General features: G+C 37.4%; 1 protein-coding gene across 1 annotated transcript; it reads right to left on the minus strand.

Moving 5' to 3' along the window:
* Positions 1-10,706: 10,706 nt before the first annotated feature.
* LOC133882230 (arginine decarboxylase-like) lies at positions 10,707-13,573 on the minus strand. The gene has a single exon (XM_062321351.1). The coding sequence runs from the start codon at positions 13,116-13,118 to the stop codon at positions 10,965-10,967; it is 2,154 nt and encodes a 717-aa protein (XP_062177335.1). The 5' UTR covers positions 13,119-13,573; the 3' UTR covers positions 10,707-10,964.
* Between the last annotated feature and the right edge of the window lie 5,615 nt (positions 13,574-19,188).

Here is a 19,188-nt window from a genome sequence, read left to right on the forward strand (position 1 = left end):
GCACAAAACGGCCGGATCCCGGCCAGATGCCGAGGGTCCGGCCGTTCTGGCCGGATCCGGCCTCTCCGGCCAGAACGGCCGGATCCGTCCAGGATTCCGGCCGTTCCGGCCAGTCTGGTCGGAATCCGGCATGATATCCCCGGAATCCGGCGACATCTGCCGGACGTCCCCGGATTCCGGCTTAAGTTGTCGAATTCCGGCACCGACCGGAGTCGGAATCTGACTTGTCGAAATTCGGCAATAGTCAACTGCTTGAACGTAAAGGTCGACTACGTTGTTTAAAAAAGAATCGACTGCTTCTACCATTTACGGAAAATGATTTACGCTTTTAAAAAGCGTAAATCATTTTTCAAAATTTATTAAGCATTTTTGGTCAAACGGAAATCATTTCCGGTTGACCATTATTTTCGCCCCTACCAAACACCGGAAAATACCGAAACTATTTTTCAGAAATCATTTTACGCCGAAACAAACGGGGCATTAAATCTCAATTACTGTTTTCAAATTAAGTTTTGAGGATTTTGTCATATTAGCATCTATCATCTCATAATTTACCATATTTATCCCCGTTTATCGTGTCATTATTTACATTGACGAAGACCTGCCATAGCAATTAGGGAAAAAAAAAAATTAGAATCCCCTACAATTGGAGGTCCATTATATTATCCTTGCCTCCTCTTGGGCCTTGGCAGGGGTCTATGAAAGGGGCTCCTTTGCTCGCGTAAGAAAGCCCGCACACACCTTCCCAACAATTTCTCCAACCTCCTCTCGTCCTGTATCTTTGGACAAGAAATTTTAGGGAATCTTTATAAAAATAAAAAATAAAAATAAAAAAATTTGATTTAAGTTTAATTTTTAAAGCTACAATGTCATGATCAAAAGGCTCTAGCCCACAAGATGGAACCAATTCACTTCTAGTCCTCAAGATCTCTTTGGAATACAAAAGTTTTTTATTTTTTATTTTTAGATATTTGGAATACAAAAGTTACTTTGTAATGCACAAGTTTCACCGGGCCATCTATGGATGTGTTTGGCTTTGCGATTTTGTATACTAAAAGTGTGATTTTAAATTAAATCGCATAAAATATATGGTTTGTGAGTGCAATTTGAAAACGTAAGAAATTTGTGTTTTCAAATTGCAAGTAATATGGTGGGTTTTTTTTAAAAAAAAAAAAAAAAAGAAAGAATGCACGATTTAAAGGTTAAGCTGCGATTTTAAAAGTCAAACTGAGATTTTACCAAACGCTTAACTGCATTTTTAAAAATCACATTTTTAAGTTTTAAAATTACTATTTTTAAATCGCAAATACGAACGAACCCTCAATCAAACACAACAATGTCTCACACAACTCATAAATGAAGAATAATAAGGAAAGGTGATAAGAACTAAGCGTTTTTATCGCTTAAAAATCAGAAAATAAGAAAAAAAAATAATAAAAAATAAATTAATGCTTTGAGGCGATCAGACTTTTAATTAATTATTTTCAGAGAATTCCCTTTAAAAAAATAAATAAATTACACCCAGGAAATCAACTTCCAAATCGCTTAAAACGACTGTGTATTTTCCTTGATGATTAGCCATACAACATCTACATCCTTTTACAATAAGTAATAAAATTATTACATAATTAATAGAGAATCAACTAGTAATGGAATGATTGCAGCCATGCAATGCAATTATTATAGAATATTTCCTAGTAATACAGAGATTTCAATAATGTAGAATTATTATGATAATATTACATATATAATATTACAAGGATCCTGCCAAAAAGGCCACTGCATTGTGAAAGGTAAAGTGGGGCATCATGAATAATGTTCAGGAATCAGGATCGAATCAATTCACTTCATCTGTAAAAAGTCATTTTGTAAGGACAAGTTCACATGGCCGGCCGTCTAAATTAAACAAGCAACTATCCTTTGACAAGATGATAGCCTACTGAAAAGTAAGGCAGGCATCATGAATGTATTTCATTCCTGCTTAGTATCATTAATATCTCTATGATTTTTCAGCCCTGAATATGCTCGTGTACAAAGGATAAGGATCCCGCGTTGTTAGGCTGCTCGAATTTTATTAGACTGTTCTAAATAGATCGATTCTGCAACTCTTCGATCCTTTTCAAAAATTCGAAAAACCATGAGATCTCTTATTATTAGACAGTCTGAATTTCACTATACAACTCCACTCTCTTAAGATGTCCGAATTTTTGTAAATTCAAGCGGGAATTGATCTTCGTCGATGTTTAAAGGTATGGGTTACTGTTGTGGAAAGTAGATTGACATTCCCTAACAAGGTATGCTGATGCCAATACACTTTTCCTCAATGTAGTACACTTTATCTTGTTAATGCCTTGTTTCCTTTCCCTAAAGTAGACAACATTCCATAACAATAGGACCTTTATGCCTTGTTAATTAGCGTTATCAAGGGCGGAATCAAAGTTGGAATCTGCAGTAAAAATTTGAGTCAGAGAGCCATAATCCATCCCTTGGAAGACATGAATACCGTGGGAATCGAATCTTAACTTTATTACAAAAGGGCTTTCATTAGCATATTTCTTGGGTTCAAACACGGCAATGACCAATATATCCAACCAAGTTGCAGGATACCATTGGATTGCAACACATCGCAATCATGGCAGCCTCTGCTCGGTCTTTTGGTCAATGAACTATGACAGTAGATGTATTTGGATCTATTTTCTAAGGGTGGGGTGAATATTCGATTGCCACCTATTGACCGCTACCGACATGATACATCCTACCGACTTTCGACAGTTAGCAGTTGGAATAAAAAAACTGTTTCGACGTCGGTTCGGTTCGGTAGGTGGTAGAATTTTTATTTTGTCAATTAACCGAAAACCGAACCGAATTAACGACTTTGACCCCTCAATTTTTGCATCACTTGTTTATCCCAAAAATATGTTCAGTAAACACTTATTTTCTTTTAATGTTATGGTTATCTTGCTCAAAAAACAATAAATAAATAAAATAAAAATTGTTTGATCAGCACCAACGTACCCATCTTCCTCCAACCTCCTTCCAAAAAAATGAATGATATAGACAACAGGAAACCATTTTTATCTTAATCTGATACATGAAATCTCGACTTTATAATTTTGGATTTTAATCCATTAAATCTTATTTTAGATTTTATTATGTTTTGGAATTTTATTTATGGATTCCGTCAGTTATTTAGTTTGGATTTAGTGACAATACCAATAGAATTCAAGTGTTATTAGGAATCCAAGTCTTATTAGGCTATTAGCAGTCCAATTAGGTTTAAATCTCCATAAATGTTGATGCATCTACTTTTAATTCAAGAGAGAAGGTGTTTCACAAGACTTTTGCAGCAATTAGGGTCTTAAGAATTCTGTGATCCAACCCTATCAAAGAACCTTAATGATTATTTACAATACCAGAATCTAAACAAGAGCAGCCCCCAAAGAAAGAAGAGCCAAAATTCCAGCCTTTTTCTGGGAAAAAGTACTCGTTGAGGGGTTGATGGATTTTCAAACAATCAACTGCTTTTAGCTTGTTTTGTTATCCTTCCCTTGTACCTATGTGGATCAAGACATACAATAGAATTATGTATTCAACTGGGATGTTTGTACTATCAGAAGATGAAATAGTAAGGTTCTCATGTCAAATGAAGAAATGAAAAGAAAATCTTATTTTATTTGTTACTGAAATTTTGAAGTGGGCGTGGGCGAGCAACTGTGCCTGCAGAACTCCTTAACAAGTAGGATTTAGCCTTATGTTAGAGAGAGCGAGTTTTGATAGGAAGGTGAAACTAGGGGTCCACTCTTTTTAGCTTTTCTCTAAAGAAAGGAAGTAGTATCCCCTACAGCTTCCGAGCAAGCGAGTGGGCCTCCTGCTCGGCAAGGAGGAGCCCCTACTCGAGCAGGAGCTGTCTCTCATTCTGTCTCCCTTACAATTTCTCCTTGCTTCATACGGTGGTGGTAATAATAGGAATCTCCAAATAATCGTCAATAGGCATTTGTAGGCTTACTGTTTTCCTTTATTGATTTCTTTTAATTGTTTTTCTATGTTCTTCTAGAATGAATGTTCTTTAGCATTTAATCCTTTTTTTTTTTTCTTTTTCTTTTTTTACCGTCTTGGCTTTGGGTAACTTGATATTGGGCTTCAAATTGAGGGTCCCAAAATTAGTTGTGCTGCACTGTAACAAGACCCAACTCCTTTATAATTAAAACGAAAGGCAATTCTGTATCTTGAAGGTCAGATGAACAATCAGGATTTCCTTAATATTTTTAGGGTATTGTATTGGATAGATTTATTTAAATCTCAATTACTGTTTTCAAATTAAGTTTTGAGGATTTTGTCATATTAGCATCTATCATCTCATAATTTACCATATTTATCCCCGTTTATCGCGTCATTAATTATTTACATTGACGAAGACCTGCCATAGCAATTAGGGAAGAAAAAAAAATTGGAATCCCCTACAATTGGAGGTCCATTATATTATCCTTGCCTCCTCTTGGGCCTTGGCAGGGGTCTATGAAAGGGGCTCCTTTGCTCGCGTAAGAAAGCCCCCACACACCTTCCCAACAATTTCTCCAACCTCCTCTCGTCCTGTATCTTTGGACAAGAAATTTTAGGGAATCTTTATAAAAATAAAAAATAAAAAAATTTGATTTAAGTTTAATTTTTAAAGCTACAATGTCATGATCAAAAGGCTCTAGCCCACAAGATGGAACCAATTCACTTCTAGTCCTCAAGAACTCTTCGGAATACAAAAGTTTTTTATTTTTTATTTTTAGATATTTGGAATACAAAAGTTACTTTGTAATGCACAAGTTTCACCTGGCCATCTATGGATGTGTTTGGCTTTGCGATTTTGTATACTAAAAGCGTGATTTTAAATTAAATCGCATAAAATATATCGTTTGTGAGTGCAATTTGAAAACGTAAGAAATTTGTGTTTTCAAATTGCAAGTAATATGGTGGTTTTTTTTTTAAAAAAAAAAAAAAAGAACGCACGATTTAAAGGTTAAACTATGATTTTAAAAGCCAAACTGAGATTTTACCAAACGCTTAACTGCATTTTTAAAAATCACATTTTTAAGTTTTAAAATTACTATTTTTAAATCGCAAATACGAACGAACCCTCAATCAAACACAACAATGTCTCACACAACTCATAAATGAAGAATAATAAGGAAAGGTGATAAGAACTAAGCGTTTTTATCGCTTAAAAATCAGAAAATAAGAAAAAATAATAATAAAAAATAAATTAATGCTTTGAGGCGATCAGACTTTTAATTAATTATTTTCAGAGAATTCCCTTTAAAAAAATAAATAAATTACACCCAGGAAATCAACTTCCAAATCGCTTAAAACGACTGTGTATTTTCCTTGATGATTAGCCATACAACATCTACATCCTTTTACAATAAGTAATAAAATTATTACATAATTAATAGAGAATCAACTAGGAATGGAATGATTGCAGCCATGCAATGCAATTATTATAGAATATTTCCAAGTAATACAGAGATTTCAATAATGTAGAATTATTATGATAATATTACATAATATTACAAGGATCCTGCCAAAAAGGCCACTGCATTGTGAAAGGTAAAGTGGGGCATCATGAATAATGTTCAGGAATCAGGATCGAATCAATTCACTTCATCTGTAAAAAGTCATTTTGTAAGGACAAGTTCACATGGCCGGCCGTCTAAATTAAACAAGCAACTATCCTTTGACAAGATGATAGCCTACTGAAAAGTAAGGCAGGCATCATGAATGTATTTCATTCCTGCTTAGTATCATTAATATCTCTCAGATTTTTCAGCCCTGAATATGCTCGTGTACAAAGGATAAGGATCCCGCGTTGTTAGGCTGCTCGAATTTTATTAGACTGTTCTAAATAGATCGATTCTGCAACTCTTCGATCCTTCTCACAAATTCGAAAAACCATGAGATCTCTTATTATTAGATGGTCTGAATTTCACTATACAACTCCACTCTCTTAAGATGTCCGAATTTTTGTAAATTCGAGCGGGAATTGATCTTCGTCGATGTTTAAAGGTATGGGTTACTGTTGTGGAAAAGTAGATTGACATTCCCTAACAAGGTATGCTGATGCCAATACACTTTTCCTCAATGTAGTACACTTTATCTTGTTAATGCCTTGTTTCCTTTCCCTAAAGTAGACAACATTCCATAACAATAGGACCTTTATGCCTTGTTAATTAGCGTTATCAAGGGCGGAATCAAAGTTGGAATCTGCAGTAAAAATTTGAGTCAGAGAGCCATAATCCATCCCTTGGAAGACATGAATACCGTGGGAATCGAATCTTAACTTTATTACAAAAGGGCTTTCATTAGCATATTTCTTGGGTTCAAACACGGCAATGACCAATATATCCAACCAAGTTGCAGGATACCATTGGATTGCAACACATCGCAATCATGGCAGCCTCTGCTCGGTCTTTTGGTCAATGAACTATGACAGTAGATGTATTTGGATCTATTTTCTAAGGGTGGGGTGAATATTCGATTGCCACCTATTGACCGCTACCGACATGATACATCCTACCGACTTTCGACAGTTAGCAGTTGGAATAAAAAAACTGTTTCGACGTCGGTTCGGTTCGGTAGGTGGTAGAATTTTTATTTTGTCAATTAACTGAAAACTGAATCGAATTAACGACTTTGACCCCTCAATTTTTGCATCACTTGTTTATCCCAAAAATATGTTCAATAAACACTTATTTTCTTTTAATGTTATGGTTATCTTGCTCAAAAAACAATAAATAAATAAAATAAAAATTGTTTGATCAGCACCAACGTACCCATCTTCCTCCAACCTCCTTCCAAAAAAATGAATGATATAGACAACAGGAAACCATTTTTATCTTAATCTGATACATGAAATCTCGACTTTATAATTTTGGATTTTAATCCATTAAATCTTATTTTAGATTTTATTATGTTTTGGAATTTTATTTATGGATTCCGTCAGTTATTTAGTTTGGATTTAGTGACAATACCAATAGAGAATTCAAGTGTTATTAGGAATCCAAGTCTTATTAGGTTATTAGCAGTCCAATTAGGTTTAAATCTCTATAGATGTTGATGCATCTACTTTTAATTCAAGAGAGAAGGTGTTTCACAAGACTTTTGCAGCAATTAGGGTCTTAAGAATTCTGTGATCCAACCTTATCAAAGAACCTTAATGATTATTTATCCTTTCTCCTTTCTATTTTTCTTTGAATTTTCTTAACCATATTAGATCTAAATTTGCAGCTATTATTTCTGTCAATCTAGTCATTAGAAACCTAAACCACTCATTTCTCAAACAACTTCAGAACAACCACAAAAAAAAAAAAAAAAAAAAAAAAAAAAAAAAAAAGCCAAACATTACTGTTCACAGCCATGAATCAGATGTGATTTTCTTCCTTTTTCTCTTCTGTTTTGATATCCACAGCATACCCATCATATCCCCCCATAAATATAACACAATACAACCTATTCCAGCACAAATACCTTACCCAAAAAAACCCTAATTTTCCTTACTAATGACCCTAACATGGGATTCATGATTCCTAATTCTGCTCTAAGGAGTCAACTATAACTATTAAGAGCTTGTTTGCTATTGCATTAAGGAGTTTAAAAAAAAATACAGAAAGAAAGAAAGGTGTTTTTAGTACATAAAAAAGTTGTACCTGTTTGATAATAATGGGACTTAGTTTTTTTGTTCATTTTTGCTTACAACCTTTGGGTGGCCAAATGAGAATGCTCTTTTGACTCCTATAAGACTTTCCTATTTATTTTTTGGACCCTCCTAAAACTCAATTTTGGTTGTTGCTTGTTAAGCAAGTAGCTGGCAGTTCTTGAAATTCCTAGCTATCACAACATTTGTGTGTCTCAGAGGTCACAAACCACAGGTCCCTACATCTTTTATCCCGTTGTTTCAGAAATGCATCCAATCTTGACCACAAGACGTCTAGAGCTAGGCCACACAGAAGCCCACAAAATATTGGTCAACAAACTGTGGCTGTTGAAAAACAAAGAAGTCCATTCAATCCGCCCTTTCAAGACGCGTGAAAAGGCAAACCCATCTGCTGCAATAAGCCAACAAGACAGCCCACTGCACTAGAATGAAAATGGCACCATCTTTAACGTGGAATGATGCACTTATATCTCTCATATATCTTTTGTACATCTCTATATCATTAAGTTTCAAATCTACCATAAGATCTAATGTGAGTCTCATAAATTCAAATTTAAATTTAAAAATGAAATATAAAAAAATTTATATATAAGAGAATCTCTCTTTAATAACTCTCCTAACCTCCTTTTCCTTCAAACCCATTAAGCGTCTCCAGCAATTTACTACCTTTAATTACTAGCAATTCGCCAATTCCGATAATAATTGCGTAAAAAACCCATTTGAAATCCGCTGCCGAAATAAATTGTGCAACCCAACTAACGTGAGCCTCAGAGAAGTCCATCCAATCCAAACAACAAAATTACCAGGGATTTTTATTTTCAAACTCTCCAACAAATAACTAGAATATCAAAAAATAAAAAAACGACCTTAGGAATATAATGTCGGGTCCGTGTAATAATATTGCCCTCACGTGAGAGAGTGCCCAGACTAGAGTGTATAGACGGGAATTAAGATGTTTTACAATTTCTTAAAAATTATGAATTCTCAAATTATATAAATTTAAGTCGTTTCATGTATTTAATGACCTAAAAAAATGTTATATATTAAAAAAAGGATAGAAATTTTCTACAAACTGGTTTGTAAAAAGTTTCATACAACACACATATAAGATTGACACGTGTTTTTTTTTTTTTTTTTTTTTGAACAAAGCCATAAGGCATTACAAAGACAGACATGAGGTACAAAGAGACCTCAACATCCTAATTCAGAAACAAGTTTGACTTGAAGCAGTTGCCTAAACAATACACAAAATTACAAGGACACCTTTTTTGAGCCACTCTCTACAATTAAGCACACTCTCAACAAGTGTCAGTTCCTCTATAATTTGACAACTCAAAAGCGAAGTCTCCGAAAGCTTCTAGAGAGAGAAGCTCCCAACTTTCTAGAGAGAGTTTTCTTTAGGGATCTGCTTGCCGGAGGGGGAGGTCTCACGCCTCCCTCCTCCCAGGCTTTCTTCCTCCAAGCTCTTAAGCTTGGAGTTTTTGTCCCTCCATGGTTTAACCAGTGGAGGATTTTTGTGTTCTTACCTTTAGGGTAGGGTGTTTTGTTCCACTCGGACTAGTTCCGATAGTGGTTGGTGTTCTCCTGATCCTTCGGGGTTGTGGAGTGTTTTCTTTAGTTTACTGCTTTGTGTTGTTTGTTTGTTTTTCTTTTTCCAGCAGGAAATCTCCAGTGGCTTTGTTGGTTTTGGAACCGTCTGTTCTTTGAGTCCCCAGTGTTTTCGCTTTGTTTGGCAGTGCTTGGTAAAGTTTTATTTTTGAGCCAGATCTATGCGTTTTCATTGGTGATCTCCCATCACGCGCTGCATAGCTGTCTTCGCCACCGCTTTCCGGTCTGACTGTCTCAAGCTACGGTCGTGTCTCTATTCCCTGACCGGCGCGTGACCCGTACGCGCAGGGGAACTTGCTTCCCAGATCGGTGCGTGAGGGTTGTGCCTTGCTTCTCAGACCTAGTTTGTGGATACTGATGATGGTTTGTGGTGGCTGGATGCTGTTGGGTGTCTTGGGAGATGTGAAAATCACATGCTATTTAAATAGAATAATGATTCATTGCCACCTAAATATACAACTTTTCACCACCTTACCTATGTGGCAAGGTGGTCCTCCACTATTTTTTGAATTTTTTTATTTTTTAAAAATAAATTAAAGTGGGGGACCACCTTGCCACATAGACAAGGTGGTGGAAAGTTGTATATTTAGGTGGTAGTGAATCATTACTCATTTAAATAACATATGTTTCTCATATGTCAATCTTATTTGTGAATTGTATAAAATTTCCTACAAACCGGTTTGTAGGAAATTTATCCTCAAAAAAGTGAAATGTTAACCAGACAACAACAAAAAATAAAAATAAAAATTCATTTCAAAATATTTTTTCTTTCACTTTTGAAGAGACTTCTTTTTAAGTAAATCAAAAGGTAATTTTTTGGTCATATCAAATAAAGTGTAAGAATCTGATATTAAAAATATACTATCCAATGCATAAAAAAATCTAAACCTACATAATTTAAAATTATAGAGAATCCTGATCGTGTATGGACACTGAGTTTAACGAGGTCATCATGCTGCCCGACCACCTGACCGACCCGACAAAGCGCCAAAAATAAACAGCACTCGGATGGTAGAAAATAGAAATACAATCACAATTACTGGTTATAATCATGTTAGGTCGAAAGGGAGACGCAAAATTGCTCACTAAAAAGACAAACAAAAAAACAAGCAGACCCCACAAGCCATGATTGAAGAGAATCTCCTAGTCTTACCCATTTCCATTTCTTTTTGAGATGTTGGCAAAGCACAGAGGCCAAACCCCAAAAGAAACCTCTGGCCCTACGTACACTAGCTACAACGGATCGCAAGTGGGTTAAAGTGAAGAACAGATCAAAACCAGAGAGAGCCACAAACATCAGTCGAGCTGTAATGGAAGATGCATGCATTTCAGGCTTCACCTCAAATACAACAACGTTAACAAAAACTACAAACTCTTGAAAGGTCTAGTTTAAAAAAAAGAAAAAAAAGAAGAAGAGACAATTAACAATGAGGGAAAAAGATCCCGAATTTACAAAAGGGTGGATTCGGTTCCCATCCCCTCTTCCCTCCTAGTCATGGCAAAGGAGTCAAAGGACCCCCTCTACTGCTTAGCATCCTTTGCTCTTCATGAAATTCAAAGAAACAAAAAAAAAAAAAAAACACCTTGATTAAAAAGAAAGCTTAAAAAAAATTGACATGGACAACCAACTGATAGGGGATGCCAAAGACAAAGAAACTCAAGCACAGCAATAAGACCACTGCTCATCCTCCGTAGCAGCAGCGGAATCAGCAGCAGCATTGTAGTCGTCCTCGTTGCAATAGTAAAAGCCGTTGTTGCCATTGATGGCAGTCAAGCTGCAAGAGGAGGCTGCCGCCACCAGGTAAGGCATGCTGCGGAAGGAGCGTGCGAGGCTGTTAGCTAGCGCAGCGTTTGCAGCCATGCTGCTGCGGCCACCGTCGCACTCCTCAGCGCGGTGCTTGAGCGTCTCGAACATGAGCTCCGGCTCGTGCTGCATCAACCGAAGGACGTCCCCGCACGATGGTCCCGGCACTGCGCGTGTCACCGCAAAGCTGTGAGGTCCGTCGCTCTGCAACACCCGGACCACGCTTGGCCCACCGAACAGGTTGTGTAGTCCTCCGAGCGCCTCCTCGTAAGCCCCACCCAAGAACATCCCCAAGTAGTAGCGCCCATTGCCTTCCAGCTCGTGCAGCGGCAGACTCGCCTCGCCTCCGATGAACTTGTCGATCTTACCGTCGCTGTCACAGGTCAAATCGGACAGAATCCCTTTCACGGACGGCCTTTGATCGTGACGGTGAATGGGGACTATTGGAAAGAGCTGGCCAATGCCCCAGAAGTCGGGAATTGAGGTGAAAACAGAGAGATTCACATGGTAGGTACGGACTGGATCAGCTGTTCCTATTGCCTTGGACACAATATCACATAGCCCATCAACGGCTGCGAGCTGTTCCATCCCCAGAGACCCTTCCTTGAACTGATCGACGCAGCGTTGCTTCAACTGGTCGGCATAGAGCAAACAGGTCTCATGCTCGCCCTTGAGTGCCGCAGAATACAAGCTCCCGTAATCTGCACGAGCTTCGTCCGGAAGCCCATCGACAAAATACTGGAAACCAAAGGAAGGCAACGCTGGGGACTCGCATGCACTAGCGGAAACCGCTTCAAAGATCAGAACAGAGTGGTGGGAGACAATAGCTCGGCCGCTTTCACTGCAAATCACCGGGTGCTTGACAGACCTGCGGTCGCAGGCAAACCGAATTGCTTGAACCACAGCAGAAGCATACTCTTCGAGACTATAACCGACCGAGATATCGGACTCAGTGGATTTGGATCCGTCGTAATCGATGCCCAGACCGCCTCCGATGTCGATGACCTGCATGTTAGCGCCTAGGCGGACTAATTCGCAGTAGATCTGTGCGGCTTCGCCGACCCCATCGGCCAGTAAAGCCGTCGAAGGGATCTGAGACCCAATATGAAAATGCAGCAATTGCAGGCAATCAAGCATGTCCACCTGGTCAAGCTTCCTCACCACGCTCAAAATCTGAGTCGTTGTCAACCCAAATTTCCCTTTCTCGCCCGAAGTCGACCCAAAATGCCCCGAATGCTTCGTCCTCAGCTTAGCCCTCATACCAATCACGGGTCGCACACAGAGCTTCCTGCTCAAATCGATAACCAAATCAAGCTCCTCCTCTTGTTCAAGCACAATTACAGTGTTCAAAGCCAGCTTTCTCGCAACCAGTGCGAGCGAAATGTACTCCGCGTCCTTGAAACCATTGCATATCAGAAGGGCCTCCGGGCTACCTTTGCACAAGCAGCTCATCGCCAAGAGGAGCTCGGGTTTCGACCCAGCCTCCAACCCGAACCGAAACGGCGACCCGAATCTCACTATGTCCTCCACCACGAACCGGTCCTGGTTGCACTTCACTGGGTACACGCCCTGATAGTGGGCCTTGTACCCCTGGGCCCCCACCGCGAATTCGAAAGCCGACTGGAGCGACTCCAGCCGATTCTTGAGTACGTCCGGCAAGCGAACGATCAGGGGCAGCTGCAAGCCGAGCCCGCCCGAGTGCTTGGGGTCCGACACCTTCTTCACGATCTTCATCAGATCGATCTCCTGGTGCGCCATCGTGGCCGTTCCGTACGGACGCACCGAGATGTTGCCGGACGCGTTAACGACGAAGTACGGCGCTCCCCACCCATCAACTTTGTACAGCGCCGCCGAGAGGGAAGGCGACCAATGGAACCCCTCCACGTTGGTTGCGCCGGAGAGCGGCACCGTCGGCCCCTGAATAGAGGCCTCCGGCGCGGAGAAAGCAGCGTGGCCGGGAGGAAAATTGGCTGCAACAGCGTCTACGCAACACGCCATGGCCGGCATCTCTCAAAAGCTAATTACAACAGAGAACAAAGTAATAAAAAGAAATCTTTTTTTGTTATATTGAAAGAATTGTTGGTGTTTGTGTTTGTGTTTCCGATGTTTGTGAAGGTGGGGGCTTTAAAACCCGCCGAGGCCGAGGCCCCGGCTACCCCCTCAAAAGAAAGCAGTGAGGAATCTATCGGAAAAGAGAGGCCCCCTCTTCTCTAACCCTACAGCCCCCAATCCCCACGCCTAACCCTCAGAAGAAGAAGGTTTTGACGGCTACAACAGAACGCTGCCGTATTTGATTTGGAAACCAATCAAAATGTTATGCTCCAATAATGGACTTCACCATGCAGATCTGGGGAATAGGAAAGGAGGAAAACCGGACGGAAACCTAAAGGAGGGGGCTATTTGTGTGTCTGTCTCAAAGAAGACGTCCAACGAGGGTTGGGTGGGCGAGAATTGCATGGAGGGAGGAGAACCCATTTATAGGACCGGTGAGGCGGGGTTGGGCCGTGGGCCCGGGTCTTGGGCCGGGACGAAGATCTTTTTCAATTTCTCGTATTTTATCTCCTTTTTTTTATAATTGTTTTTTTCTATTTTTGTCTCTGGGATTCCGCTCATTACGAATAATCAGCGTCGAGTTGCCGCGTGGCCTGGAGATTGTGGGACCCTTTTCCTCGCCGTGTTTCTCTCCCGAGGCTTCTCTCTAGTTCCAAACTCCTGTCCCGATATAACGCAGGATAGTTCAAAATATCGCCATAATGTTTAACTAGGAAACCAGCACGAAGTTTCTTGTGATGTGGATTTCCTTTAACGGCCCTGATTTGGCCACGGAGCCATTAGTTAGTTGCCGATATCGGGGATCCTTACGGGTGTAGATTTGAAGATGGTCACGTGCAGCTCGCGTGGGACAATGGGCCCCATTTGGGGGACCTTTATCCAGTGGATTGGCTGACCTTGTTTGCAAAAAGTCGAAAATGCACTTCCAACCTTCTTTTTACATTTCCAACTAATTTTTGTCTTTTTGTTTTTTACATTTTTACCCAAACAAGGCCTTTCCCGCCTCCCAAGTGTAATGAGTTTTGCACCTTACCTTCTAAGTGTTATTAGGCATAAATTCTTCCTTATCATGTGATCTTCATTTGCTTAGAGAATATAAATTATTTAGAACTTCCTAGACCCAATCCATCACATCCACAGAATTTTTCTTAGTTAAAAAAAATTCTTTTAATTTAATTTATTAAATTGATATATGTTTCTACTGCGAGTAATTCAAATGACATTTATCGGTTTAAAGCTGAATTTAAGATATGTTTTTCTCAAATGTATATGGAGAAAAACTTATTTATCCTTCATTTATTCCAAATTGGGAAGTAATATATTCCATTTTGTCATTCTCTTTTACAAGTTTCTATTTATTTCTATTGAAGTGAAGTGTGGTTTAGGGATAGATTCTTCTCTTCTCATCAAAGTAAACATCATCAAAGTGACCTTTGGTGTTTTAAGAATTAGTCTTTTCTTTGAAAAAAAGTATGAATCTCTTAAATAATTTTGTATAGTTGCAAAAGCAATTTCTTCCTTTTTTTTAAAAAAAAATAAAGATAAGTGGGAGCAATTCCCTCCAAAAAGCTTTGTTGTCTTCTCATAAAGAGTTTTTCTCCAATTAACAGAAGACTTTTAAATTTTCTAAGATAACAATATATATACGAGCAAATTTGTTTAATCCAAGTATAACATTTAATTTTTTTTTAATGAATAAGTAATCAATATTATTACTGACTAAACAACAAAAGTACAAACAACGTCCCACAAAGACAAACAATACAACACAACACAACCAGAGCAAAAAATAAGTCCAGTTACAACAAATCGAAACCAACAAAAAGGCTGGTATTAAATCAGTACAGTATCATCTACATTCCAATTAATGCTGACATTTTTCTTATTCTTTTTGAATTTTCCTTTGCTTGAAATCCAAAAACAAACTTCCCAAAAAACCACCTTTAGGATCTGCTCCTCTAAAGTATTACATTTAAATTGAACAGAGTATCTATTCAAATTAGGGAAAAAATGAATGAATACATTGAATTGGATTTCATTAGGCAACCTATACAAACAAATGTTTAAAGCTACAATCCGATTATTAATAATCATTCATGGTGTACCCAAAAATAATTTCCCAAACGACCCTTTAAATTTCATTATCTTTCTCAATGTACAAATCATAAAATCGAGATCGAAGTGTTCCCTCGCCGGCTCATCCAAGGAAGTCACTCGTGCTTGTTTTCCTTCTCTTTGCTGATGTCGTCAACTAGGAGTATGATGTCTGGTCAACTGATTATTCAAATAAAACTAAATGTATTTATTATTAAAATCGTCTTATTTAATGATCAAATTTAAATCATTAATAGCTATTCGAGTAGATGCAATGGATGGACACATTGGTTCATAATGGAGACGACAACACGACATGTTCAATTTCATAGAATAAAATCTGCATCGAATTATGAAACAATAAAATTCATTGACCCAATAAGCTCGATCTACCTCAAATAACATATATTATCCATCTAAGAAAGAATCAAAATCTATTAGTTGCAATAATTCATCATCAAATAATTTTATGATCACATTTGAATAAAGCATAAACACCTATTCGGGTATCTCAAAAAGTGAATATCCATAATCAAGTAGGTATATATGGTGAAGGAACACGTACATTAAGCTGCATGCATAGATTGCTATTGATATTGTTCAATGATAGAATAAAATAATATTTAATATTTAAACTTAAATATATGTAATATATGCACATATATATTTCAAACATGTTACTGACAAAAATGTGTGAATTATTCACGAAGTTAATTTATATAATGTCCATGATCATACATACATATTGATTCAGTCACACATTCACATACATCATGCATGCATATGAAGCGAAATGCAAAATGTAAGTGTCAACTAATTCAAATAATAAATTCTAGGAAGGATTTAAGGCTTTGAAAATAATAATACATATATATATATATAGGAAAAAAAAAAAAAAACTTACTTAAATTACCACTTAATTCTCAATGTTCTTCAAATTTTTAATTTTTGCAATGTTTCCGGCCCATGGTTAAAATTTCCGGTTGAACTTTTTCCTCAGTCCATACTCTAATCATGATTTGTTTTATCGCTGCCTTATCTAGCCCATGAGCTACAAAATTTGCTACTCTACAAATATGCCTAATTTGCCAAACTAGTCAAGTAGAAAGAACCATTTGTATATCGGCTACCAATTGTCCGAACCTGCACCAATTTGGTCCAAAAGCATTAACCGCATTAACCACCTGTGAGGAGTCCTCTTCTAGAATAATATCATGTAATCCTAGGTCACAACAAAATTCTCTAGCACATAAAGCCGCTTGAACTTCAACCACCACTAATTCTTGCCTTACGCGTATAGTCTGACATTTAGCCGCGAGGCTCGCAATTACCTACCCTTCACAATCTCTTACAATAATTCTAATACCCATGCGCATATTTTTGGAGTCAATGGCCACATCCTAATTAACTTTATACATACTATTGAGCGGTGCTTTTCCATATTTATATGGTAGAATTCCCATTGGGGGTTAAAACCTGTACATCTATAGCATTAGCATTTGAATATTCTTTTAAAACTTGGTTAGCTTCAGAGATTAATTGGTTTGGGTGACTGAACACCCCCCATGAACCACAATGTTACTGCAGAACCGAATTTGACAGGCTAAAACTGCAAAAAAAACATATTTCCTCTTGGCTACATCTTCCCATTATATACTCCAATTAGTCAACAAAGTTATTACTGTTCATTGAGCTGTTCTGTATCTTAGTTGCACATGCACCCCATACATCTTTCGCTGAAATACAACCCCATAGGATATGGTAGATCATTTCGCACTCCACCTGACAAAATTAACAAAGGGGGTTTAGAACAATACCTCGCTTTTACATATTCACTTTTATAGGAAGTATATTATGACTTCCAGTTTAACTTAGATGGCAAGCACATCACGTGACCCAACGTGTGACGATGCAAATTGTCTATTATACTTCCATAAAATTTGTTAAAATACAAAATTACTTTTATTTTTAAAAAATAAAAATAAAAAATCAATGTACGGTGACCCATGGCCAACCATGGGAAGCTATTTTATAGTTATTTTTTTATCTTACAAGGTTCTTTTTTTCATTTTAGGTCACGCTAAATGCATGTCACCCCTTCGTTAAGATTTAACCAAAAAAATAAATAAATAAATACGAAGGGAAGAAGACATTGCAAATTGCATGTCAAATTAAGTAGGGTATATTGCCAAAAAGTAGAAATTTGGAAAATATTACAAATTACAAGTTCGTTTGACAAGATTTTTTCTTTTTCCCTTTTTTTTTTTTCCTCTTTTCAAAAAAAAATAAAAATAAATAAAACATTAGCAAAAACTACAATACACAAAATACTCGAAACATAAAATTATTATTATTATTATTTAAAAAAAAAAAGAAGCTATAACACAACATGTGGTGAACATAAAATTATATATATATATATATATATATATATATATATATATATATATATAAAACAGATGATGCCGCCCCATGCTCTTTGTAAAGTAATTTTTATTTTTTTGAAAGGCTTTGTAAAGTAAACTTAGATTCCTTTCAATACCCCCGTCTTTTTTTTATTGACTTAGATGGGGTAAGAAAAAATTACGTCACTGATGACTCTTACTTTTTAAAGAGTTAAATTTTTTTTTTTTAAAAAAAAAAAAAAAAAAAAAACTACATTAAAATAGAGGAGAAATCGGGGGGCAATTCCATATTTCCATTAAAAAAAAAGGGCAGTGAAAAGAAGAAGAGGCGGACCAGGCGGTGACTTACCTCCCTCGGCTAAACCTTATCCCTCCCGAGAGAATCTGGAAATTTGACGCTTCAAATTTTGAAAAAGTTGACGCCTCTGACGGGTCCCTACTCCCCTTAACTTTCTTTGACGCGCATCACACGCGTAGCCAGCGGAAAAGATCTCTTGGCTTGGAAGTGGATCTCAGTGTGATGATTGGACGGATGGGATGACGATGATTGACGATTGACGATTGACGATTGACGATTGATCGGCGGGGTTTTACCTGGCCCAGGTTTATTCTGTCACTCACCGCCCCACCCCCGTCAAAACAACTACGCCACAGCTTGCGTCTTAGCTTCTAGGATGCCAAGTTGCGAGGCTACCCTTTATCATCAGTTTATTATCCTTTTGTCTCTGTTTTTCAAGATCACGGGGCCTCTACATCTCCACCGCCCGCTACACGTAACATGCATGAATTATTATTAACGTGCGAAATTGACGATGCTGACCTTGTGGATCACGCCAGACCCATCCACCCCCCATTTTACTCTAAAATCCAAAATATATATATATATATATATATATATATATATATATATATATATATATATATATATATATATATATATATATATATATATATATCCTAATTAAATACTCTTTAATTCAATTATTAAATCAACATCTATTTTTAGAGCATGTTAAATAAATATACACATGAGAATCACATGCACTCTAAGGGTATGTTTGATCTTGCGATTTCGTAGACAAAAAGTACAATTTTAAACCAAATCGCATAAAATAAATCGTTTAGAATTTTGTTTTTGAAAAAGAATTTTGATGTATTGTAATGATACAGTTAGGATTTGTTTTTGCTTCTATATATTATTGTAGTTAGGTCAAGATTCTAAGCCTAGTTTTATCTCCCTTCTTTCTTTCTTTCTTTTTTTATTATTATTAAATTGAATTTGGTCTGCAGGCACTCTCGCTGACTTTAGTCAATTTAGCCACGTACCAATCGGCGATTAAATCAAACAAAAAGAAAGCAAGTTATCTTGGGAGGAATAGGAAATGCAGTTTCAAGGAAATTGGTGACACAATTCAGGTGGACTTTCGGGCTGGTTTGACAAAGACATGTACAGAACAGAACAAAGTAGTGGCCAGTGGGATTGTTAATTTTAAAATTAGTAAAAAGTGATGATGTGATATAAAATA

Source organism: Alnus glutinosa, chromosome 11 (genome assembly GCF_958979055.1).
Source record: "Alnus glutinosa chromosome 11, dhAlnGlut1.1, whole genome shotgun sequence".
Taxonomy (NCBI): domain Eukaryota; kingdom Viridiplantae; phylum Streptophyta; class Magnoliopsida; order Fagales; family Betulaceae; genus Alnus; species Alnus glutinosa.